The 25,158-nt window shown below is 51.3% G+C and overlaps 1 protein-coding gene across 12 annotated transcripts in view; it reads left to right on the top strand.

Annotated features, from left to right (window-relative positions):
* The window catches only part of PPARGC1B (PPARG coactivator 1 beta), a 147,311-nt gene that overhangs the window by 90,997 nt on the left and 31,156 nt on the right, over positions 1 to 25,158 (top strand). For 6 of the 12 annotated variants that reach the window (XR_010121854.1, XM_063643207.1, XM_055285658.2 and 3 more), the window contains exons 3-11: positions 4,492 to 4,704; positions 8,402 to 8,518; positions 10,296 to 11,418; positions 12,308 to 12,344; positions 12,935 to 12,999; positions 13,953 to 14,760; positions 17,710 to 17,785; positions 19,923 to 20,044; positions 23,477 to 23,631. Coding sequence is in view for 9 of the 12 variants with exons in the window: in XM_063643207.1 (XP_063499277.1) it covers positions 4,492 to 4,704; positions 8,402 to 8,518; positions 10,296 to 11,418; positions 12,308 to 12,344; positions 12,935 to 12,999; positions 13,953 to 14,760; positions 17,710 to 17,785; positions 19,923 to 20,044; positions 23,477 to 23,631 (2,716 nt within the window). In the remaining 3 variants the exon portion in view is untranslated. Of the gene's footprint in view, positions 1 to 4,491; positions 4,705 to 8,401; positions 8,519 to 10,295; positions 11,419 to 12,307; positions 12,345 to 12,934; positions 13,000 to 13,952; positions 14,761 to 17,709; positions 17,786 to 19,922; positions 20,045 to 23,476; positions 25,118 to 25,158 lie in introns of those variants that run through there. The other 6 variants (XR_010121855.1, XM_063643208.1, XM_055285659.2 and 3 more) reach the window with 5 other exon arrangements.

Here is a 25,158-nt window from a genome sequence, read left to right as displayed (position 1 = left end):
TCATGAGTGAAAAGGGGTTTGGATGCTCCCTGAAGACCATCCCCACCGAGACTGTATAGGCCCCCCACCTACTCAGAGAATGGCCAGACCCACCAGTAAGCCTCCGATGAGGTCCTACTAATGCTTTCAGGCACAAGTAAGCTTGGTGCGGCCCCAGCCCTGCAAGGAAGACAGTCCTCACAGCTGGCCGAGCTCTGCCCTCCCAGCCCCTCTCCCCTTTGTGGGCTGCACACTCCACCAGCTCTCCTGAGACTAGGCTAGCTCTATCCATTGCTCACCGATGCACCCTCTGTGCATGTGACTGGGGCCTGTCTCCACCTCCTGCTCCCTGCCCATCGGAAACTCTGAGTGTGGGCTGTGTCTGCATTGTGCATGGTTGTATTCCCAGGGCTCTGCACAGTGCCTGGCACTTTGTCAGGGCTTAACAGTCATCCACTGAATGAATCCTTCGACACGCAGCTCTCATGATGCCTCCTCCTAAGGCAGTTGGTCACTTAGTCCCTCTCATGGGCTCCCATCTCTTGCGCGCATGCGTGTCCTTCAGACTGCAAGGTCCTTGGGGACAAACAACACTTCATTCATCTCTGGGGCCCTTGCACATTGTAAGGACTCAATTCATAGGTGTTGAATGAAGGAACTGATTAAACTGACCCATTCCAAAAACCTTCAGCTGGGATCTAGGAGCCATAGGTTCTAGTCCCCCTTCTGGCACTAACTTGGACAGTTTCTTCACGGGACCAATGGGAATCACGGAGCCTTGCTGCCAGTGCCAAGCTCTGTTAACAATTAAATGGCACCATTGTTATGGAAACAAACTGGGAGAGTAGAGAACAAACTACAGTTGCAAGGGTTGACAGCTCCTCAGGGACAGGGACGTTGCCTTCCACTTCTCTGCTTGTCCCAAAGTCCTTAGGGTTGGGGCATGACAGGCCCTTAGTAAGTATTTCTAGAGTAAGGCAGGTGTTTTGTTGTTTTGTGACAGTTTGCCGTGTGTCCTTGGACGAGTAGCCCCCTTTGGTTGGGCCTCAGTTTTCCCATGTGAGGAATGAGGAAGGAACGTGGACAAATCAATCTGTTGAGGCTACAGGAGGAGAGTCACTGGGTCTGGACCTACTCCCAGAAAAATGGGAGGGGGGGTGGCCAATTTCCTGGGTTTCTTGAACATCAGTTTAAGCCCCATGGATAGTAGCGATCTCTGAATATTCTTTCTGCCCTGGTAGCCTACATTCTGTTCCGTGACTTTTCTTCAAGCCACTCTAGGTCCTCAAAATGAAGCCTTTTCCCTCAGATTTCTTGAAGGCTCCTTTTCCTCCTGCTTGAGATCAGCTCAGGAAGACTGGGGGTGGGGCTGAGTCTATTAATATCCCTTCCTCAGCTGATTAACTCTCCATTAATTTGCACTCTGTTTCTATGCTGAGCAGGGAGAGCCGAGCTAATGGGCCTGGGGAAGAGGAGAGGGGTGGCACAGCCCCCTGGGATGGACGGCTGGAGGAAGCAGTGGCCAGTGTGGGCAGGGATGGCTGCTCCTCCCAGTCAGGCTCAGAGCCTCCTGCCCCACCTGGCTGTTTCAGTGGAGTGGGGTGGGGAGAGATGGGGAGAAGGGGAAGACTTTTGCTTTTACCCAAATTGATGGGTGCTTCTCGAGGTCTTTGCCATTTTGGACTCATTTCAGCACCGTGACCGGCACTCAGTGTTGGTAAGTAAGTCAGTGTTGGCTCTCTAAGTCCTGGGTTCTAGTCCTTAGTCCTACCCCTGACTCACTGTGTGACCTTGAAAGGTCTCTTTCCTGGGGCTTTATTCCTCGCCTGCCACCCCCTCCCCCTCCAAATAATGGCAGATAGGTTTCCTTGTGAGTGCCAACTGTGATTGATTGGCAGTTGTCATCTGAAGCCCTGCATCAGGAAAAATGCTGGCATGGAAGGAAGCGGCTGTTAGCGATACAGGGGAGCAGTAGCGTTTGCGCCACGCGTTTGAAATCTCTCTTTACTACGTGGTTCCTGAGAGCCCTTCCGGCTCTGATGTTTGTGATAATTCACAATATCTCTGGGCCCTTGGTACTCTCCCTGGGAAAGAGTGAGAATTCTCAGTTCATGCAGTGCTGATGATGTCATCTCTGAATGACTTCCCTCTAGAATCTGGTCTTTGAGACAGTGAACTTAGCCTCCCGCCATTGTTCATTGTTGGGTTCATTCACTCTTTCATTAACTAAATCTGCCGTGGTGCCTCCCACGTCCCAGGCATTGAGCTTAGGGACCTAAGCACTCTACAAAGCGCTCTCATTACTGCTTCCAGACTTGGCCTTCTGGGAGCCCAGGGAGGAAGGCTGGCCAGGGATCATGTCTTCCCATTTCACAGGGAAAGGAGCAAGGCATAGAGGAGGGAAACGACTTGCCTAAGATCACCCTTTTGATGGCAGAACCCCAGGAGTGGTCGCTGAGCCCCAAGTTCCAGGATCTTAACTCTCCATCAAGCTGGACAGATGGTTCTGAGCTGGACAGGGTTGGGAGTCTGGCCTGAGGGTTGAAGGAGACTTGTGGGTAGCAGGTGGGGGCAGCCAATGAGCCCCCTTGCATTCTAAAGCCAGAGTCCTCGGACCCTGATCTACCCTCGGGCCTCCATCCCCAGGGCCTGGGTCAGGCCCAACCAAAATCATCTTTTGACCTTTCTTTTATTCTTAGCTCTGTTCTAAAAATTACAAACGCGTTTGTTCTCTCCCCGTGTTCCCCCTTCGAACTTCTCAGCTGCTGCTCCGGCTGTAAGGCCTGGAACAGATTTAGTGCAGCCAAAAGGCCATCACGAGATGTGTATTTCAGATGAACTTCCTGCAGAAAGGATAAACAGCCTGACCTGGGATGGGAAAGAGTGCCGGAGGAGGCATCATGTGACAGAATGTGCCTTCTGCCAGAACAGCCCGGGGACCAGGCCTTACTAAATGAGGCGCTCGGTGCCTCACCTAGAAGCCACGTGCTGTCCGCACCGGGCCTCTGGGCATGGGGGCCTGTGTGCTGGGGGTGCACACGCTGACCCTCCTTATGGTTCATCTGTGCATGGGGGCACTCTTGCTGTCCAAGTCCTGGCTCTGGACGTTATTTGCTGTGTGACCCCTGACAAGTTGCTGAGCCACCAGGAGCCTCTGTGTCCTCAACTGCAAAATGGAGATCAGAATCATGCGCCCCTGGGCGAGGTTGCTGTGAGGCCTCCCTGAGCCTGACAGAGCCTTTCTACTCCTCTCTTCAGCCAAGCGCTGTGCCCCTGGCCTTTGATTGGGGTTTCCCTCTTCCTGGGTCTCCCCTCCTTAACGCTTTACCTGGCTGCTGTCTTTCAAGCCTACCTTTAAATATCAGCTGCTCAGAGAAGGCATCTGGGACCACCCTCAAGAGCCTGTAAGTCCTCACCACATTCTTTTTCTCCATCATGGCTTCCTTTTATTTTCTTCCTAGCCTTTCTCACGCTCTGAAATGATCTTGTTTGTTTGTTAGTTTCGTCCCATCCTCCACAGGAGGGTAAGCTCCATGGGAGCGGGGCATGTCAGTCTCCACGTGCTGTTTATCACCAGCGTCCAGCATGAAGCCAGGCACAGTGTAGCCACCGGGAAGGGGAAGGAAGGGAGCAAAGAGTGCAGGGAGCAGTTACTACCACTGCCACCACCGTCATCATCATCATCGTCATGGCAGAAATCGTGTAACAGTAGCAGCACTAGCAGTGGTAGTGGTAGTAGTCACAGTCATCACAGTAGCAGGTGCTTTTATTTTGTGCCAGGCACCATTTTCTAAGCATCTTACCTAAGTTTACTCATCTAGTCCTCAGCAGTAACCTTAGGAAATGTGTGCTGTGTGTTATCCCACTTGATAGATGAGAAAACTAACTTGCCTGAGGGCCCACAGTTGCTAAGTATGGGACCTGGGGTCCAGCCCCAGCTCCAGAGCCCGAGTGTTTAATCACCATAGTTGCTACCTCCTCAGGAGTGAATAAGGAGAGTAAGCTCTGGGAACCCACAGAGAAATGATAGCTGCCTCATCACTGCTGTGGTTATTATTGTCATGGTTGAACCCTGGAGCTTCTGGCCTTCACTCTGCCTGGACCCCAGGGTCTGAGGGGCTGCAACGGGTTGCTGCTACCAGTGTGGTAGGCCAGCCTCTGTCCTTGGTGGGGGAGGTAGGCGTCACTCAGGTGGACAGCCCTGTGCCCAGGTGTGTGATAAGCAGCAGAGCCCAGAGTGAGACTCCCAGGCAGGGCCCTTTCCGTTATCACCTACTGCCTGTTCATAAAATTCTGGGATTCTTGGAGTCAATAACACATTTATTGGGCATCTGCTATGCCAGGAATACTGAGCAGCTCTGCTGGGGGGGGCAGAGGGGAGGATATGGCAGGAGGGTGATGGTGGGCCAGCCGGCTGGGCAGAGCCGGTGTCCACCGTGGAGACTGAATCTAAGGTGGTGACTAACCATCTCCCCATCTGCCTTTTTGGCCCTCCTGCCCTCCTCACTCCAGATTGACAGTGAGAATGAGGCCCTCCTGGCAGAGCTCACCAAGACCCTGGATGACATCCCTGAAGATGACGTGGGTCTGGCTGCCTTCCCAGCCCTGGATGGTGGAGACGCTCTATCATGCACCTCAGCTTCGCCTGCCCCCTCATCTGCGCCCCCCAGCCCTGCCCCGGAGAAGCCCTCGGCCCCAGCCCCTGAGGTGGACGAGCTCTCACTGGTGAGAACCTACTTACAGCAGAAGTGATGGTTGCAGCCTGGGATTAGGTTTCTGGTTCAGGGCATGGGGTGCAGAGCAATCCGCTCCAGCCCTGCAGGGGACTCCGTGCATCACTGGCAATATTGATCATAGCAGACAGCGTGGGCTGAAGGTGGGAGGCCCCCCTGGGCTTAACCTTTCCCACCTAGACGGAGGAACTAACGACAGAGGCTTCACCTGCATTCTCTACGCTCTTTGGTACTTTAGGGATTGACCAAGTTATGTGTTAAATCCTTGAAATTATATGCAAAACATTTTCCTGAAGATTGCACACACATGGTAAAAATCCAGGTAGTAAAAGTGGACAGTTAAAAGCAAAACCTCCTTAGCCCCCTCTCTCTTGCTTTTTCCTGTCCCAGAGGTAACCATGGTTACTGATCTGTTATGTGACTTTCCTCTTCTACCTTTTAAAAGATTTTACTACAAAAGGGAGTCTACATTAGACAGGGCTCTGCACCTTGCTTTCACGATTAACTGTGTGTCTTGGAAGCTCTTCCACATGAGCATGTAGAGCTCTGTTTCATTCTTTGTGTTGGCTGTGTAATGTTCCGTGGTAGGGTTTCACTGGTTCCCCTGTTGGGTATTTGTGTTGTTTCAACTCCTTCCTCATTACAAGCAGTGGCACAGTAACTGTTCTTATACAGGCCTTTGTGACATATAAATGGACAAATTCTTAAAAATGAAATTCCTAGGTCTATGGATCTGTGATTTTCCAGTTTAAGCAGATACTTCCAGATTGCCCTCCAAAGAGGTTGGACTGGTTTACACTTCCAGCAGCAGAAGTTAAATGCTGTGTTAGTGTGTGCGGAATGTGGAAATGTGCACATGGAATAGCAGCTTTCTAGGGAGAAGATCAGATTTTATCAGATTTTCAAAGGAGTCTGGAACTCAGAAGTTACTGGAAACAGTTGCTCTCAATCCAGGCTGAGAGCACCCATAGCTGATCTGTCCTGGAGTGTGAAGTCTAGCTTTGCTCAGCCTGTCTTGGGCCCCTCCCTTGGTGCTGTGGCTCCTGGAGGCTGGCGGGACTCAGCTAGAAAATCAGAGCCTGTTGGAGCCGGGAGGGTTCTTAGGTTATGGAGAGTTTGAGCTAGAACGGCCCTTGGTGACCCTCAAGCCCAGCTCTGGAAAAACTGTGGCCCAGAGTGGGGAGGGTATCTCCACAGCAAGTCAGTGTGCCAGCAAAGACTAGAACTCAGGTATTCACTCCTAGTCTAGGACCCTTTCCGTTCCTTCCCACTGCCTTCAAGTTCCCCAAAGCAGCGTGAAGCACCCACCATGCCAGGCACAGAGTATGTTCAGTCCCACATTATGGCTCCTGCTGAGAGGGGGTCCTGCCTCCTTTCAGACTGGAATCGAAGCACCTAGGTTTGAATCCCAGACCTGCCATTTAGTACTTGGATATCCCTTAGGCATACATCCTGAACCTCTCTAAGCCTCGGCTTCCTGATCTATCAAGTGGGGTTAATCATAGTGCCTATGTCAAAGGCTATTAGGAGGATTACAGCAGATAATACACATAAAGCACTTAGAACAGTGCCTGGCACATAGAGTTGCTCAGTAAATGTGAACTAATACTTCTGGTACAATCATTAGTGGTAACAAGCATTCTAGTGCCATTTCTGCACGGGGCCTTTGGAGAGGAACCAAACCTTAAAGAGGCAAAGCGCGACCCCTGCTGGTCAAAGGTTGTTTCCCTCCCATGCCTTAGATTACCTTCATTGCCTACATGCTTATTGAGTGCCTCTGTTTCAGCCATTGTGCAAGGCACACAGGAGTCTAGACTCCCTGCATACCGATGGAGACCTGGAAGGGCCCTGAGGGGCCGGGCACAGTGGCTCATACCTGTAATCTCAACACTTTGGGAGGCTGAGTGGGAGGATCCCTTAAAGCCAGGAGTTTGAGACCAGCCTGGGCAACATAGGAAGATCCATCTCTATGATTTTTTTTTTTTTAATTAGCCCGATATGGTGGCACGTGCCTGTAGTCCCAGCTACTCTGGAGGCTGCGGTAGGAGGATTGCCTAAACCCAGGAATGTGAGGCCTCAGTGAGCTAGGATCATGTGGACCTCTGTGTGTCTGTGTGATTTTCTGAGGTCAGCAACTTCTGTCATATTCTTAGAGTCAAATAAAGAGGTTTTAATCCAGCCATGTAGTCTCCCTGCCCCTGCTCATTATACCAATGGAGGAATCAAGGCTCTCACAGTGCACCGGGCCCGAGCCAGGCTAGAATGAGGTCTCTTTCCCCCAGTCCTAGGATCCTTTCCCATTGAAAAAGTCACAAACATGTGGGTGCTGGTTTGGGGTGTAGGTGGGGTAGCCAGGATCCTGTGGCTCCTCAAGAGTGTGGAGCCTTTTCTCTGGCTCGTGGGCCTTTGGCATTCCTTGTTGGAGTGACTTGGGGTGGCACGTTTCCCAGGGAAACTCTCCTTGCTGTACTAAAATCTCATGATCGTTCTCAGTTTGTTCTCAAGCTTGGCTAGGATCTCCGGCGGAAAATCCAGATGTATTCAACTGCCTGCTCTCTCAGCTCAGGTACACTCTGTACCTGCCCTCAGGGTGCAGAAGCAGAAGAGCTTTTACAATTTTTATAGAAAAGAAAAAATAAGCCAAACAAGCTTAAGTGTAGTCTTCCACTTGTGTAAAAACAACAGGGTAGGGCCAGGCACAGTGGCTCACGCCTGTAATCTCAGCACTTTGGGAGGCCGAGGCGGGCAGATCGCTTAAGGTCAGGAGTTTGAGACCAGCCTCACCAACATGGTAAAACCCCATCTCTATGAAAATACAAAAATTAGCTGGGTGTGGTGGCAGATGCCTGTAATCCCAGCTACTTGGGAGGCTGAGGCAGGAGAATCGCTTGAACCCAGGGGGTGGAGGTTGCAGTGAGCCGAGATCCTGCCACTGCACTCCAGCTTGGGTGACAGAGACTGTGTCTCAAAAAAAACAAAACAAAACAACAGGGTGGGTTGGAGGTAATGACTACATACATATTCTTGTATAATGAAAGCCCACCTCATGATAGGTTCACCGGAAAGTAGTTAGTGGAGTTGCCTGTAGGAGGGAGAAAGGGACTTTGGGCAAGAGAGAGACTTGCTTTTAATTGTCTGCCCTTTAGTATTTGTGATGTGTCTTTTTTTTTTTTTTTTAACCATTTACAAGTATTACCTTGCTTAATTTAAGAAATTAATTTTTAGAGGTAATATGAATAAACAAGAAGAACAAAAGGGAAATCAGCTAGAATCCCACACCAGAGAATCATTTTGGTACCTAACCTTCCAGATTGTGTGTGTGCGTGTGTGTGTGTGTGCACTCAGAATGTCCCAATAAAACTGTATCATAATATTTTAACAGTAGAATAGACAGACATTACCCAAGACTTGCTTGAGTTTTTTCAAAGTCATAGCTATTCCCTGGGGTTATTAACTCTGAAAAGGATTTGTATGTTATTAGGATACTTATGTGTGTTCGGGATTGTTAAGACAATCTGCCATCTGCACCTAGTATCTTGGGATCATCATCCCAGGTCATGGAATGCCCACCCTGTGTTCTCCCTGTGGTCCTGTGATGCCCAAGGTCAGTCCTGAGGGGCTGGCCATGCAGTCCATGTCCTCTGGCTGTGGCTGAGCCCCGGCTCCTGTCCTCTCTGCTTTTCCCTCAGCTGCAGAAGCTCCTCCTGGCCACATCCTACCCAACATCAAGCTCTGACACCCAGAAGGAAGGGACCGCCTGGCGCCAGGCAGGCCTCAGATCTAAAAGTCAACGGCCTTGTGTCAAGGTATTTCTTCACATGCCCCCAAATCTGCCACAGGTGTCTGTTGGGGCTGCAGCCTTCAGCTCTGGTGGAGGATAGCGAGTTCAATCAACTTCCAGTATCTCTTCCCGCTCCTCCCACAGCCCTTGTAGCTGGTGTCCTGGGCACTGCTTCTGGAGATCCAGCCTAGTTTAGGGTTTTCTAGAAGGAGCCCTGGACTTTCTCACACTTCAGTGTTCCAGACACTGGTAGATGTTAATGCAGGTTAGAGCAAGGATGAGGAAAGTGTGGCCAGCCTTCAGAGGACTGTATTCCAACAGTGTGACAGACCAAAACGCAAGATTGCGCTGGTTGTGGAGGCCACAGTAAATAGTTTGGATTTTTTTTCCCCCCTCAGGGAGCCCATTGGAGAGTTTAAAGTTCTGTCATAGACATCCGGGGTCAAAGAACATCCCTTTTCCTCCTTGAGCCCCATCTTTCAAGCCTAACAAGGAGAGGTGTAACAGGTGTTTTTCAAGGGGTCCTGTCCTCAAAGGCTACACACAACCCCTCCTCTTCCTGGCCCTGGCCCCTCCTCCTGGGAACTGTTGCATACAATCCTACATCCTCAGAGGCAGAATCGGGTCCTCTCAGACAGCAGCTCAGTGTAGGAGCCTCTCCCTTGCTGGGGCTTCTCTGGGGAATGAGTCCCTATGCTCCCTCCCTATTTGTCCTGGCCGACCCTCCTGAAACAAAGGTCCACCCTGTCGTGCCTCATTCTGTTGAAGGGGCAGCAGCCACGCCCCATTGTGAGCCAGCTGTTTGCCCTCTGGGAGCCTAGGAAGCTCCCCAGAGAGGTGAGATGCATCTGACAGCCATTGCTAGAAAGTCCCAGCACAACGATGAGTCACACTTGGGGGGAAAGCCCCAGTGTGGACAAGCGGGGCAAATAAGACTGGAGAGGTTGGCTGGTGCGAGTGCAGAGGACCTCAGACACCCAGCCATGGAGCCTCCCCCTTTATCCTGTGGGCACTAGGAGCTACTGAATTTTTTGTTTTTTTAAACTTTATTGAAGTGCAATTTACATACATAAAAGCCACCTATTGTAAAAGTACAATTCTATGACTTTTAGTAAACTTATAGCCATGCAATTGTGACCATTATCCAGTTTTAGAACATATCCATCATTCAGGCTGGTCGCGGTGGCTCACGCCTGTAATCCCAGCACTTTGGGAGGCTGAGGCGGGAGGATCACTTGAGCTCAGGAGTTCAAGACCAGCCTGGCCAACATGGTGAAACCTTGTCTCTACTCAAAAATACAAAAAATTAGCCGGGTATGGTGATGCATGCCTGTAATCCCAACTACTTGGGAGGCTGAGGCAGGAGGATCGCTTGAACCTGGGAAGCAGAGGTTGCAGTGGGCCGAGATCGATGAATCCCCCAGTGCTCATTTGTAGCAAGTCCTTCCTACACCCAGCCCCAGGCTACCATGAACCTACTGCCCGGCTCTTGGCTGAAGGGTATGGAGCAGGGGGATGGAATGGTCAGAGTGGGGCTTTGTCAGTGAATCTGGAAGGGTCTGCAGGGGCGAAATTCCATGGCTGGGAGAGCTGTTAGGAGGCTGGTCATTCCTTCATTCCTCATCCACTGAGCACAGCCAGGTGCCTGGCTCTGTGTGGGAAGCTGGGGATGGAATGAAGGAAACCTGGCTGTTCCTATGATCCAGGTGAGACACAATGGGCCAGCGAGTGGCCATGCGGATGAGACACATGGGAGGAGTGTTTGGGCCTCCTTCCTCACTCTGGCCTCTCTCCCTCTCTAGGTGGACAGCACCCAAGACAAGAAGGCTTCCATGACACAGTCTCAGAGCCGAAGTTGTACAGAACTGCATAAGCACCTCACCTCGGCACAGTGCTGCCTGCAGAATAGGGGTCTGCAGCCACCATGCCTCCAGAGTCCCCGGCTCCCTGCCAAGGAGGACAAGGAGCCGGGTGAGGACTGCCCGAGCCCCCAGCCAGCTCCAGCCTCTCCCCGGGACTCCCTAGCTCTGGGCAGGGCAGACCCCGGTGCCCCAGTTTCCCAGGAAGACATGCAGGCGATGGTGCAACTCATTCGCTACATGCACACCTACTGCCTCCCCCAGAGGAAGCTGCCCCCACAGGCCCCTGAGCCACTCCCCAAGGCCTGCAGCAACCCCTCCCAGCAGGTCAGATCCCGGCCCTGGTCCCGGCACCCCTCCAAAGCCTCCTGGGCTGAGTTCTCCATTCTGAGGGAACTTCTGGCTCAAGACGTGCTCTGTGACGTCAGCAAACCCTACCGTCTGGCCACTCCTGTCTATGCCTCCCTCACACCTCGGTCAAGGCCCAGGCCCCCCAAAGACAGTCAGGCCTCCCCTGGTCGCCCATCCTCGGTGGAGGAGGTGAGGATCGCAGCTTCACCCAAGAGCACCGGGCCCAGACCAAGCCTGCGCCCACTGCGGCTGGAGGTGAAAGGGGAGGTCCGCCGGCCTGCGAGACTGCAGCAGCAGGAGGAGGAAGACGAGGAAGAAGAGGAGGAGGAAGAGGAAGAAGAAAAAGAGGAGGAGGAGGAGTGGGGCAGGAAAAGGCCAGGCCGAGGCCTGCCATGGACGAAGCTGGGGAGGAAGCTGGAGAGCTCTGTGTGCCCCGTGCGGCGTTCTCGGAGACTGAACCCTGAGCTGGGCCCCTGGCTGACATTTGCAGATGAGCCGCTGGTCCCCTCGGAGCCCCAAGGTGCTCTGCCCTCACTGTGCCTGGCTCCCAAGGCCTACGACATAGAGCGGGAGCTGGGCAGCCCCACGGACGAGGACAGTGGCCAAGAACAGCAGCTCCTACGGGGACCCCAGATCCCTGCCCTGGAGAGCCCCTGTGAGAGTGGGTGTGGGGACATGGATGAGGACCCCAGCTGCCCGCAGCTCCCTCCCAGAGGTAGTCAGAGTTGGTGGTCTGCGAAGAGGGGGCAGGGATGGGGTGCAGCATGCCCCACTGCTCTGGGAGCCAGGAGCCCTGTGTTCAAGTCCCCATCCCCAACAAAGTGTTATGTGGGTTTGGACAAGTCCCTTCCCCTCCCTGGCTTTCAGCTTTTCTTTGGGCTAGTTGGAGCAGATCTTCAGAAGAACACCCATGCATCTCTGAGTTTTTCATCTTGCACGGGCAAGGTGCCACTTAATGAATTAAGCAGGCAGTCAAAAAGTAAACAGAAAAGGAGGATAATTACAAATTGCAATAGGTACTGTAAAGAAAACTCACTGGGGATGATGTGACAGAAGCATAAGGCTATTAAGTTCAGCTCCACGATGCAGCTAGAGTTTTAAATGCTGCTAATAGCAGTAATGATAACAACAGCCACTGTGTACTTACCATGCTGGCACTGGTCTTAGATAACAGATTGTCCCTATTGAGTCCTCACAAGAAGCCTCTCTGGTAGGGACTGTCATTGTCTCTATTTTATGATACAGAAACTCAGGCACAGAGCTACTTAATGATGGGCCCTATGCAGGGCTGTCTGTCCAGAGCTCACAGCAGTGGGACTTGGAGTCAAGTTCTTCCTCACTGTGCTACACGTTTAGCCAGAAGGGGTCACCCTTGCACCTGTTTGTACTTCCTGCAAAATCAAGTAGCTCTCCCAGCTGAGACTGGGATGGAAGGTGGATTTGAGTTGTTGTGCCCTTCTCTAAAAGTGGCAGAGGTGTTTGGTCACCTGCCCAAAGGGCAGCTGTGCTTGGCACCAGTGGAGGCCTGGGGTCTCCTTCAGAGGGGAAACATCTGCTAGTGATACCATGTTGGGGAATCTTATTTTTCTTTGTCTTCTTTTCAGACTCTCCCAGGTGCCTCATGCTGGCCTTGTCACAAAGGTAGATTTTTAGAAATTATTGGTGTATTATTCCATGAGATTTTGTCTTGTTGGATGTGTGTGTTGATGGTGATGGGGGGTTCATCAGCCCCCATGCCTGGCCCTGGTCCCACACCCTGTGCCCTGATTGTCATCTGGGACCCTCAGGAGCTGGGCTCCTTTAGAAGGGAGTTGGTTTTTAGAAACTAACTTTTGCAGGCCAGAGGAAAGGCCTCGGGCCATTTCATAACCTGTCCTCTTGGGGGCCCTGAAAAGAGTTCGTTTCTGACAGTGCCCTGTGGCTTTCAGCAAGTCCCTTCCTCCTTCTGGGCCTCAGTTGCTCCCTCTATAAAATAAGGAGGCTGACAACACTCGTCCTCTGTTTACCCCCCAGTGAACCTTGCCTGTGTCTCCTAAAAGAGCTGTGCAGCTTGAATTCCTCTAACAGCCGGGATGGGGTTTCCCCCAGAGCGAATGCATCTCAGGCTCCATTTCCATGGGCAGTGGAACCAGGGCCTGTCACAGCACTCCCTGTGACCCTTTCATGGGCGGGGAGGTGGATGCCTGCTGCTGACTTGCTTCTTTCCTTTCTGTCCTCCCTGCCTCCACCAGCGACCCAACTTTTGGCAAGAAGAGCTTTGAGCAGACCTTGACAGTGGAGCTCTGTGGCACAGCAGGTGAGCCAGGGGGCTTCCACTGGCAGATGCCTTCAGGAAAACACCCGTGCATCTCTGAGTTTTTCATCATGCATGGGCAAGGTGCCACATAATGAATGATGCACAAGATGCCTGCCTTCACGAGGCTTATGTTATAGGCAGTCAAAAAGCAAACAGAAAAGGAAGATCATTACAAATTGCAATAGGTACCATAAAGAAGACTCACTGGGAATGAACCAGCATTACTGGCGTGAGCCACCACGCCCAGCCCAGGTGGGCAGTTTTATCTGTGGTGCCTGCCCCGTGTCCGTCATGGGAAATGCCAGAGGCATATGAGAGGTATAGTTGGGAGGGTTTGTTGAATGATTTGGACGTAGATCAGGAAGAGGTATTTGGATGACTGGGAGGTTCCAGCTGCCATTAGTAGGTCACAGAAGGGATGGCAAATGGATTTCATCACATGCCAACTCCAAAGAATTGAAGGATTCCCAGCCTCCCTCCAGGCTCAGCCAGCAGTGCAGTGATCAGTTAGTGATATCTGCCATCCACTGGGTTAGGGGAGTAAAGGCACTTGGCCATTTTATTGCCATCCCAAACTAGGGTCTTTTTTTTTTTTTGAGACATAGTCTTACTGTGTTGCCCAGGCTGGAGTGCAGTGGCATGATCTTGGCTCACTGCAACCCTCTCCTCCTGGGTTCAAGCAATTCTCATGTCTCAGCCTCCCAAGTGGCTGAGATTATAGGCATGCACCAACAAGCCTGCTTAATTTTTTTGTATTTTAGTAGAGACATGATTTCACTATGTTGGCCAGGCTGGTCTCAAGCTTCTGGCCTCAAGTGATCCACCCACCTCGCCCTCCCAAAATGTTGGGATTATAGGTGAGAGCTACCGTGCTTGGCCCCAAACTTAGGGTCTTGGTGTCCCTTGGAGAAGTGATCTGTCTTTATCTTACCTTTCTCCTCTTCCTCGGGCAGGACTCACCCCACCCACCACACCACCATACAAGCCCACAGAGGAGGATCCCTTCAAACCGGACATCAAGCATAGCCTAGGCAAAGACATAGCTCTCAGCCTCCCCTCCCCTGAGGGCCTCTCACTCAAGGCCACCCCAGGGGCTGCCCACAAGCTGCCAAAGAAGCACCCGGAGCGGACTGAGCTCCTGTCCCACCTGCGACATGCCACGGCCCAGCCAGCCTCCCAGGCTGGCCAGAAGCGTCCCTTCTCCTGTTCCTTTGGAGACCATGACTACTGCCAGGTGCTCCGACCAGAAGGCGTCCTGCAAAGGAAGGTGCTGAGGTCCTGGGAGCCGTCTGGGGTTCACCTTGAGGTCTGGCCCCAGCAGGGTGCCCCTCGGGCTGAGGCACAGGCCCCTGGCAGGGAGGAAGACAGAAGCTGTGATGCTGGCGCCCCACCCAAGGACAGCATGCTGCTGAGAGACCATGAGATCCGCGCCAGCCTCACCAAACACTTTGGGCTGCTGGAGTCCGCCCTGGAGGAGGAAGACCTGGCCTCCTGCAAGAGCCCTGAGTATGACACTGTCTTTGAAGACAGCAGCAGCAGCAGCGGTGAGAGCAGCTTCCTCCCAGAGGAGGAAGAGGAAGAAGGGGAGGAGGAGGAGGACAATGAAGAAGAGGACTCAGGGGTCAGCCCCACTTGCTCTGACCACTGCCCCTACCAGAGCCCACCAAGCAAGGCCAACCGGCAGCTCTGTTCCCGCAGCCGCTCAAGCTCTGGCTCCTCACCCTGCCACTCCTGGTCACCAGCCACTCGAAGGAACTTTAGGTATGAACAGGGGGCCACAGGAGAGGGAGCGGGCAGTGGAGGATCCCAGTTCCCGGGGAGCCAGGAGCCCCAGGAGGGAGGATCCCTGGGAAACTTGCTCTGAAACTGAGGCTGCATCTCCCTGTGTGGCCCATGTCTTGGTCAGGGGCCTTGAAAGGTGGTCTTCTGGGGCAGTTGTGGGTGAGTCCTGGAGGCAGGCAAAGCCTGGTCTGTGAAATCGAGCGTGTCCCAAACATCCGGGCCTCCAGAAAGAAAGAAAACCCACTTCCTGGCTATTTGTGGGCTTACTTCTAAAGGAACTTGTCCCTTATCCATCTGTATTTTTTGCTTTTATGTTTGTAAAATGGATAGGTTTTTGTGCAAACATACCTGCCCCAACAGTTTGAATTCTAGGGATGTTTACAAGTAAAAGAAAGATTAGTGTAATTCTAATCTGTGCTCTGGAAAATACCTGGATATAAAGCATTGATAAGATTTCTGGGTCCTGCTGAGTTGCGCTGTGACTTTCACCAGTCGGCTGCCCCTCGAAGGGCTTTGACCTCAGTGGAGGGATGATGCCTCATGAGCCCGCTTGCTCGTATCATCCTCGCTGTCTGAACCAGACTGGAGAAGAAGCCAGTCCAGAAGTCAGCTGGGGAGCTGGGCAGAAAAAATGGAGGTTTGGCAGATTCAGAGGGTACTGGTTGCTCCTCTCTGATCACAGTGGGTCCTGATTCTCCCTGGAGAAGGCTTGAGGAGGGTCAGTGTCATCATCCCCAGCCCTGTGTTGAGGGGAAGCTGAGTGGCCACTAGATGCTGCTCTCGGGCTGGAGCCCAGCTGCCGAATCTGCTGCAGGATTTGTTGGGCCTCCACTGGCCGGCCCACACCCGGGTGTCTGATCTGTAGGTCTGGGGTGGGGCAGGGGCAGGGACTGGCCTTTCCAACAAGTCCCCAGGTGATAATGATGACATTGCTAGAATATCATACTCTGAGACTAGAATTTAGGTCTTGTGAAGATACCTCTTCTTCCCTTCTAAAGGGACTAGCAAAAAAAAATTTTTTTGTTAAATAAAATGTAAAAAGACTTCAGCTTTATATTTATACATCTACAACAAGGGTTCTTAACTGTTTGAAAACCTGATTAAAGCAAAGGCCCATCTCCCCATTAACATGTGCATACACATCTAACTGGGCATTCAATTTTAGGGAGTTTGTGGGCTCTCCGCAAACTTGTTAAGAAGCCCTAAATTTTTTGTTCCTCAAAGTGAGGTCCGCAGCAATTTCTCCAGCAAGCCCTTACTGTAGAAGCCAGGATTTGTCAGTCACAGCTGCCTTCTACCGACCTCGCTGAGCCTCTCTTTCTGGCTCCATTCTTTCCCCAGGGGGTAGCTTCTGCCCTACAGTGGTCCAATGTCAAAGATTTGGCTTCAGCCTTGCTTTGCTGTGAGCTAAAGCACTCCATCTCCACATTAGGCAGTTGCCCAGGTTCTCTTCATGTTGAAATACATCCCCCAAGCTGGAGCTTCACTGGCCTCCTTTCTCTCCTGCCCAGCTCAGAGGTGTTTGGGCTGGGCCTGCATTCATAGAATTGCCTGGGAAGAGTTGAGAACTTCTCTAGAAACCCCCATGGATTTTCCTTTTTCTCTTCTCGCTTTTGGGCCAGGTTCAGGGCTGGCTTTTTCTGCTCACTACAGAAACTTAATTGGGTAACCTGGTTCCTGCTCAGCTACCTGGCTGAGCTCAGTACCTGGTAAACCTGGTAAGACACTAATCAGCCTTCTCCAGACCTGTACCAAACACACAGCAACAGAAAGCACGTTAAGCTGGGTTAACGACACAAATCTTGAATTCCACAATACCTTCCAGGCACTCTCAGCTCTTCAGGTGGGGAAAGTCCACCAATTCTGTTGCAAAAGGGATGATAATACTATAATTAGGTAACCTTTAAAGTTGCAAGTAATTTCCCCTTCCATTATCCTACTAGAGCTTCACAGGTGCACCTGGAGGTATCTGCTGCTTATCCCCATTGATAGATGAGAAAGCTGAGGCTCAAAAGAGGTTACATAGAAAAATAGAGCAATTATTTACGGAGCAGTTCCTGGGCTAAGCATTGACATGCATTTTTAAATTTAATACAAATGGCCAAGGGATGGACACAATTGCTTATCCCTATTTTATAGATGAAGAACTGAAGTTGAGAGAGCTTGTGTAACTGGCCCAAGGTCACCCAACAGGGAGGCGGTGGGGCCAAGATTCAAACTCAAGCTGTCTGACTCACAAGCCTGTGTTCTTGTTCTCTGTGCTGTATTTGTCAGTGACTCAGACTGGATGAGTGAGGGCAGCATGCAGGCAGGCCAGGAAGGCCGCAGGTGGGTGGCACCTGGGAGCCTGCTCGGGCTATGGGACTAATGAGCCTGATAGCTAGCCTGGAAGCATGGAGCTGCAATGGCCAGGGGCTGCTGCTTGGCTGAGGCATGAACCCATAGGGAACAGTGGTTCTGGAATCAGAAGGACCTGCTTCTGACTTCTGCTTTCTGGCTTTAAGCAAATCCCATCTCAAACCTGAGCCTCAGATTTTTCATCTGGAAAATGGAAAAACATAAAACCTCATGGGGTTTAAAAAACAATCAGATCAAATAAGATAATAAAGCAAAAGGGCTTTTCTACCCCTAATGGCATAGAGAGGCAAGGCTCAGAACAGGGTGGGGTTATAATGAGCAACACAGTGGTTCCCGGTGATCCAGTCCAGAAACTGGCAGTAGGCATGTGTCCCGATATTCAGGCCCACACACAGCCCTGGGCCGTCGTTGCGGAAGAGGAAGCTGGGTTTCTGCAGGAGGCAGTTCCAGCTCGTGTGCCCTGGTGAACGAGTCCTAAGGAAGCATCCCTTGCCTCCTGGAGCAGATCCGCCCCCACCCCTATGGTCTCTCCCGAGAGTGAGTGCCTCTGCTTTGCTTGTTCACTGACAGATGTGAGAGCAGAGGGCCGTGTTCAGACAGAACGCCAAGTATCCGGCACGCCAGGAAGCGGCGGGAAAAGGCCATTGTAAGTGATCTGGGGGCCCAGAGCCTGGAGTGAATGGGAATGAACAGGAAGTGTGTGGGGGCTTCATGGACCAAAGCCTTTTGAGGCTGGCTGGTGAGCCCCTGAGTCTTCGGCCTCTGCTTGGGGAAGAAGGGACTATGGCAGCAGCAGACAATGATAGTTCTCTCATTTGAAGAGCACAAGGATCACTAAAGGGCATCAAAGGTGGCACCATGCAAAGTTCAGTGAAGAGACTGGCCATGAGTGTGCTGTTGGTGGTGATTTAGGGCTCAGCATCAGGGGCCTTGAGAGAGTCAAGTGGGCAGGCTGTGGTAGTGGGGAGCAGAGCCAGGCTGGCCAGGTCACAAGCCAGCCCTGCCACCACCTTCTGTGTGACCGTGGGCAGGTCCCCCAGCTACCCCGAGCCTCACTTTCCTCATTTGTACGTAAGGGATTTGGGCCTGTGCTTCCCAAGGGTTCCCCCAACTTGATCAGTGCCAAGGGACCAAGAGAGCCTGTCCCTTCCTCCCCACCCACCTCCCTAATGCCCTCCCAGAGTTAGTCCACAGGCCCTGGCCTTCTGGCTTTGCTTGGTGACCCTACTGCAAAGCTCCCCACAGAGAAAACACATCAGGGGCCTGGAGTGGGGAGCTGGAGCTGGCCAGCTAGGCCATGTCACTAGAAAGGAAGGAGGAAAGTAGGATGGAAACACAAAAAAGACAAACAGACTCCCGCTGGGTCTCTCCCATGTGATGTGGCACTTCAGGGAGGAGGGGCACACAGGAGGTGTGCATTCCCTAGAGGTACACAGCTGTCTGCATGCAGGTCCTTAAAACCGTGGACTGTGTGTGGAGAATCTTCTTGGAGTCTGTGTCTGGTCATACAGCAGTTACAGGCCTAGCACAGTTCTGGGCGTCGGAGGACAGCAATGAATAAGAGAGATGAGGCCCCCCTTCTGGCTGAACAGAAGGGAGAGAGAGATAATAGACTCATAAACAAAGGAATAAACAATGTAATTACAGATTGGGATAAGCACTGTGAAATTAGTAATGTGCAATTACTAACAATCTGAAGTAAACAGGACTGTTGAGGAGGATGTGTTTATAGGGTGGCCAGGGAAGGGCACCTCCAGGGAGCTGGGCCCTGATTGATGAAAAGGAGCAACCAAGCGAAGACTCAGGGGAACAAGTGTTTGGAGCAGTGGCAGGAAGGAGCTGTATGAATTCAAGAAGCTGCAAGGAGAGTGGGAGGAGGGGATTTCTCTGTTGAGCTGAGCTTGGACATCGTATGTTGTGGGATGTACAGTTCCCCTGACTGTTGACGACGGAGTCCTGTTTGTGGACCCGCCGCCTGGGTTTTCTTCCTTGGCATGTGTAGTACATGGGTGGGATGGCTGGAGAATCACTGGCTATAACCTGTTTCCAGAGCAAGCCTGTCCAGGACAAGAAACTGTGTGTTTTTCCTATGGGAACACAGATTTCCAGGAACAAGGCTGCAGTTTCTCTCGCAGGTCAGAGTGACTTGTCCAGTAGCAGTGGCTTCAACCAGATCAAATCACAGATCTGAGAGGAGGGAAAGGGGAGTTCCAGTCTGGACTTTCTCCCACTTCTTCCCTCTGCTAGGCTGTTCTGGGCACGCACTGGCATAGCATGGAACTCTCCTGAAGGTGACGTCTTTGTGACAGTGTCTATACTGTGGCTTCAGCCACTTTGCCCAGGCAAAACCAATATCCCAGATGCCCCCACCTCATTACCCTTCCTTCCAGCCCACTCTCACACTCACAATCAACCTGCTTCCTGTGCTTGCCCTACCCCAGCACCTCCCCTGCTCAGACTTGAAAGGTAAGTCCAAAAGCTACTGAATATGCAGGCATATCAATGATGATAAATCCCTCCTCCTTCCCAGCCCCAGTCTCTGCTCATTTCCTTCATGTAAGCAGTGGCTTCCCTGGAGGCCTCTTCCCTTCTAACACCCGCCCCCGCAACAAGGGCAGGTCCTCTGGAGTAGAGATTGGCATCGTCCTCTCTGACTCCAGCTGTCATTGCTCACTCAGCCAGGCATCATGGACTAGGACAAGGACTCCATGGGAGCCCACCCCCAGAGGGACCCAGGAAGCCAGGCAATGACCAAGTCTCTCTCTGTCCTCCTTCTCGGGCAGGGTGAAGGCCGCGTGGTGTACATTCAAAATCTCTCCAGCGACATGAGCTCCCGAGAGCTGAAGAGGCGCTTCGAAGTGTTTGGTGAGATTGAGGAGTGCGAGGTGCTGACGAGAAGTAGGAGGTGAGTTGAGCCAAGCCATGGCAAATGAAGGGAGCAGAGAGGGTCACTGGTCCTGATCCAGAGCTGGGTACCAGAAGATGCCCAAGATTTGTGGAATGAATCTGACGAAATCCATAGCCTAGATGTGGAAAGCCAGGCCCAGGAGAAGGACCAGAAATGGTAATGCAGTCAGTAATAGCAGCAGACACGTGCTGATGGTTTACTAAGTGCCAGGCAGTTTCGGTTCCTTCTTTTATCTAAACTTCCCAGCACGCCAGGGACATAAGCACTCCTAGTCTTTCAGTTGCTCTCCTTTCTGCAGGAGTTCAGACAAGTTAACTGGGCAGCTAGTTGGCGGCAGAGCCAGAACCGGAGCCCATGTGTCTGCTTCAGGGCCTTTGGCCTGGAGATAGTGCGGGGCAGCAGCCCCTGGCAGCTTGAAGACTTGCACTGGGACTCCACTCTACCTCAACCCTGTGCTTCCTCTGCAGCACCCTCCCTTCCTCTGCAGCAGCAAGTCCCAGACCTTGGTTGGGTATGGCAGCTCACACCTGTAATCCCAGCATTTGGGGAGGCCAAGGCAGGCAGATCACTTGAGGTCAAGAGTTCAAGACCAGCCTGGCCAACATGATGAAACCCCGTCTCTACTGAAAATTTAAAAATTTGCTGGATGTGGTGGTGCACTCCTGTATTTCCAGCTACTCAGGAGGCTGAGGCAGGAGAATCCCTTGAACCCAGGAGGCAGAGATTGCAGTGAGCCGAGATTGGGCCACTGCACTACAGCCTGGATGATAGAGCAAAAAATAAGAAAAGGTCCCAGGCCTTTTGTTCTACTAGGCAGCCCTGGTTTTTCGTCACTCACCTGGAGAAGCAGTGTTTTACCTGTCAGGGGATCTGCAAAAAGAACAGGTTGCATATGAATGCACAATTTAGATGTCAAAACCTTGTCAGTTTTGAAATATTTCTAAATTATCTCCTATTATATTGGCAAACTAAGGCAAACTAAGTTATTCGGGTTTTTACATTCTACTACAATAATAATAATAGAAAGCTTCAGCAAGAAAATAGTTTCTGGTATAAGAGTTATTACATACTTCTTGCCCATTAGGATGGCTACTATCAAAAAAACAGAAAATAAATACTGGCAAGGATGTGGAGAAATTGGAACTCTTGTATAGTGTTGGTGAGAATTTTAAATGATGCAGCTGATGTGGAAAACAGTATGGCAGTTCATCAAAAAATTAAACCTAGAACCACCATCTGATCCAGCGATTCCACTTACGGGTATATTCAAAAGAATTGAAAACGGGATCTCCAAGAGATATTTGTTCACCCAAGCTCATAGCGACATTATTTACAATAGCCAAGAGGTGGAAACAATCCAGATGTCCACCAACAGATGAACAGATAAACAAAATATGGTTTCTATACATACAGTGGAATATTATGAAACCTTAAAAAGGAAGGAAATTCTGGCTCATGCCACCACATGGATGAACCTGACAACATTGTGCTGAGTAAAATAAGCCAGGCACAGAAAGACAAATACTGTATGATTTCACTTATATGCTATGTCTAAAGTAGTCTATTTCATCGAAACAGAAAGAGGGTGGTTGCCAGGGGCTGCAGAGAGGGGGAATAAGGGAGGTGTTGTTTAGTGGGCATAGAGTTTCAGTTTGGCAAGGTGAAAAATTTCTGAAGCTTCATTGCACAGCAATATGAGTATACTTAATACTGCCAAACTGTATGCTTAAAAATGGCAAAGATGGTAAATGTCCTGTTATGTGTTTTTACCAAATTTTTTAAAAAAGAACCATCATACAAATAGAACCATTTTAAGTTCTGTGCAGTTTTCAGGCTATCAAATGAAGATAGCATGCAAAAATAAAGCAGGCAAATTAATCTCTAAAGAGAAAGATCAATCTGTTAAGATTTAAAAAACACACAGGATCTTTAAAAACGAGTCTTGGACGTACTACCAATATTAGACATTTAAAGAGGAAGAAGGGTCCGGGCATGGTGGCTCACGCCTGTAATTCCAACACTTTGGGAGGCTGAGGCAGACAGATTACTTATCTGTCTTATCATTGATAACAGCCTCAAGATTACTTGAGGCTAGGAGTTTGAGACCAACCTGGCCAACATGGTGAAACCCTGTCTCTACTAAAAATACAAAAAATTACCCGGGCATGGTGGCACATGCCTGTAATCTCAGCTACTCAGGAGGCTGAGGCATGAGAATCGCTTGAACCTGGAAGGCAGAGGCTACAGTGAGCTGGGATTGCGACCACTGCATTCCAGCCTGGGCGACAGAGCGAGACTCTGTCTCAAAAAATAAATAAATAGATAAAGAGGCAGAAGGGTTCAAACTTGGTCCTGGTTCAGAGAGGTGTCAGGAAACATGATTCACATAAATGTTTATTAGGCACCCACTATTTGTAAGCCTGTCCTAATAGTTGGTGAATGCCACTTTGTCTCTGCCTTGAGGAGTTTACATAGCAGATGATATGTCAGTCGGGACACTTTCTGTTGTTCATGGAAGTGAAAAGTTGGAATAGAACTGACTTTTGGTCCTTCTCGGGCAGACTTTTCTCCTGGTTGCACAGTGGCTGCCTGTAGCTTTAAGCTACCCCCCCCCCAGCAGCTTAGAGACCCCTGGGGAGGTAGGAGTCACTACATGACTCCAGCAAAGACCTGAGATGGATTCTTTGGGGTTCAGCCTTGAGTAAACAGGCTTATCCTTGAACAAACCATGGTGTCCAGGAAGGGCCATTGTCATGTGGCTTGCCCTGGCACCCTGAGCCTGGTTGACCATACATGCTGTTGTCAGAGGAAGGGGAGTGGAAGCTGAACAGGCAGGCATCATAGATGTCTACCATGAAGGGCAAGATGTATGCAGAAGACCAGCCCTACTAGGGGAGGTGAAGGCCAAGATGGCAGCCAAGGAATTGGTGACTGAGGCTGGCTTTGAAGGAGGCAGAAAGTGGTACAGTAGTATAGGCAGGGGAATGGCATGGCAATGGCAAATCCAGGGAAATGGGAATGATAGGAGAAACATACAGCGGTGTTGAGAGCATCAGCTTTAATGTCAGAGACCTGGGTTTGAATCCCTGCTCTGCCACATGCTTTTGGGTAAATTACTGAACTCCACAGAACCTCTTTCCTCATCTGCAAGGTGGAGATAACAACAGTACCCACCTCACAGGCTCATCTGAGGAGTGTCTGAGGCAAGATGTGATGGCCAACACCTGGCAAACATTCAACATATTAGCTGATTTCATTATTACCACATTGCAGAAGTCAGCCTAGTGGTCATCATCATCCCTGTCTAGGGGGCCACGTGATGTGGGTATCGAATCACTGTGGCAGTCAGTTCCTCATCTAGTAATGGGTGGTCTCACAGTGTCCACCCAGCCAGCCCAATAATATACTCTCCTTGCTGTCTCCCCGCAGAGGCGAGAAGTACGGTTTCATCACCTACCGGTGTTCTGAGCACGCGGCCCTCTCTCTGACGAAGGGCGCTGCCCTGAGGAAGCGCAACGAGCCCTCCTTCCAGCTGAGCTACGGAGGGCTCCGGCACTTCTGCTGGCCCAGATACACTGACTACGGTAAGCCCCTGAAACCCAGCCACAGTCTGGTAAGACTCAAAGCTTGGGAGGCAGTGCCTTCCTTGAACAAAACCCCTTGTGGACATAGCTTCCATCCCCACACTCCAGTGTGCTGCTTGGTATAACTTTGCAGCCCCTTTGCCTGAAGGCTACCATCCTGTTTTGCTTCTGGCCTCTGGTCCACCTTATCCTGTCCTGTGACTGCTACCAAAGAGAATCCAGCCTCTCATGGCCTCTAGGAAGATTCAGTCATGTGCACAGCCAGCTGGCAGAACCGTGGCTACAGTCTCCTTGACTTCACAGGGCCAGCTGCTACCCTGTCCCCTTCAGGGGCATTCCGTGGTGACCCCAGACAAGGCATCAGCCACCTGGGGACAAGATGATGAAGAAGGACAAAGAAGTACAATGTACAAAAGAATTACTTGGCCAGGCTCAGTGGCTCATGCCTGTAATCCCATCACCTTGGGAGGCTGAGGCAAGAGGATCACTTGAGCCCAGGAGTTCAAGACCAGCTTGGGCAACTTAGTGAAATCCCGTCTCTACAAAAAATATAAAAATTAGCCAGGCATGGTGGCTTGCGCCTATAGTCCCAGCTACTCAGGAGGCAGAGGTGGGAGGATCACCTGAACCCAAGAGGTCAGGGCTGCAGTGAGCCATGATGGCACTATTGCATTCCAGCCTGGGCAACAGAGCAAGACCCTGTCTCAAGAGGAAAGAAAAAAAAAAACTTATTGGAGAGAATCCAATGCAGCCTTCATGGTACAGGACTGACTGAGTGTCAGTGGCCCGGCTGGGTGCCAGGCCAGGCGGCCCTGCACTTGGTTGCACGTCCATTTATGGGAATCAGTTTCCCAATCTATTAAAAAATTCTAGTGTTGGCTGGGTGCAGTTGCTCACGCCTGTAATCCCAGCACTTTGGGAGGCCGAGGCAGGCAGATCATGAGGTCAAGAGATCGAGACCATCCTGGCCAACATGGTGAAACCCTGTCTCTACTAAAAATACAAAAATCAGCTGGGCATGGTGGCACGCACCTGTAGTCCCAGCAACTTGGGAGGCTGAGGCGGGAGAATCACTTGAACCCGAGAGGCAGAGGTTGCAGTGAGCTGAGATCACACCCCTGCACTCCAGCCTCGGCGACAGAGCGAGACTGCATCTCAAAAAAAAAAAAAAAAAAAATTCTAGTGTTGTTAGCCCTGCCTCATGTGGCACTGCCGCAGGTTACTAATGGACGAGAAGCTGTTGGGGGAAGTAGAGTTGTAGGTGTTGGAGCTAGAAAGGCTCTGGAGTGCTCTAGTTTGGGCCTCTCGGTCTCTAGATAGGACAGCCAAGGCCCTGAGACACTGATACCATGGCCAAGATGTCCCGGCAGGATGGCAGGCAGTGCCCACAGTCCAGCGCTCATCCCAGCTCCCCGAGGCCTTGGGCTGCAGCCACTCCACGGTGCCCACTCATAGTGGCAGATTTTTCAACCATCCGGTCTTTGTAAGTTGCTCACTGCCTTCCCCTCTTCCCTGCCTCCTCACCCC

Source organism: Symphalangus syndactylus, chromosome 7, assembly GCF_028878055.3.
Source record: "Symphalangus syndactylus isolate Jambi chromosome 7, NHGRI_mSymSyn1-v2.1_pri, whole genome shotgun sequence".
In the NCBI taxonomy this organism is placed as follows: domain Eukaryota; kingdom Metazoa; phylum Chordata; class Mammalia; order Primates; family Hylobatidae; genus Symphalangus; species Symphalangus syndactylus.
This window is presented reverse-complemented; position numbering and strand designations above follow the sequence as displayed.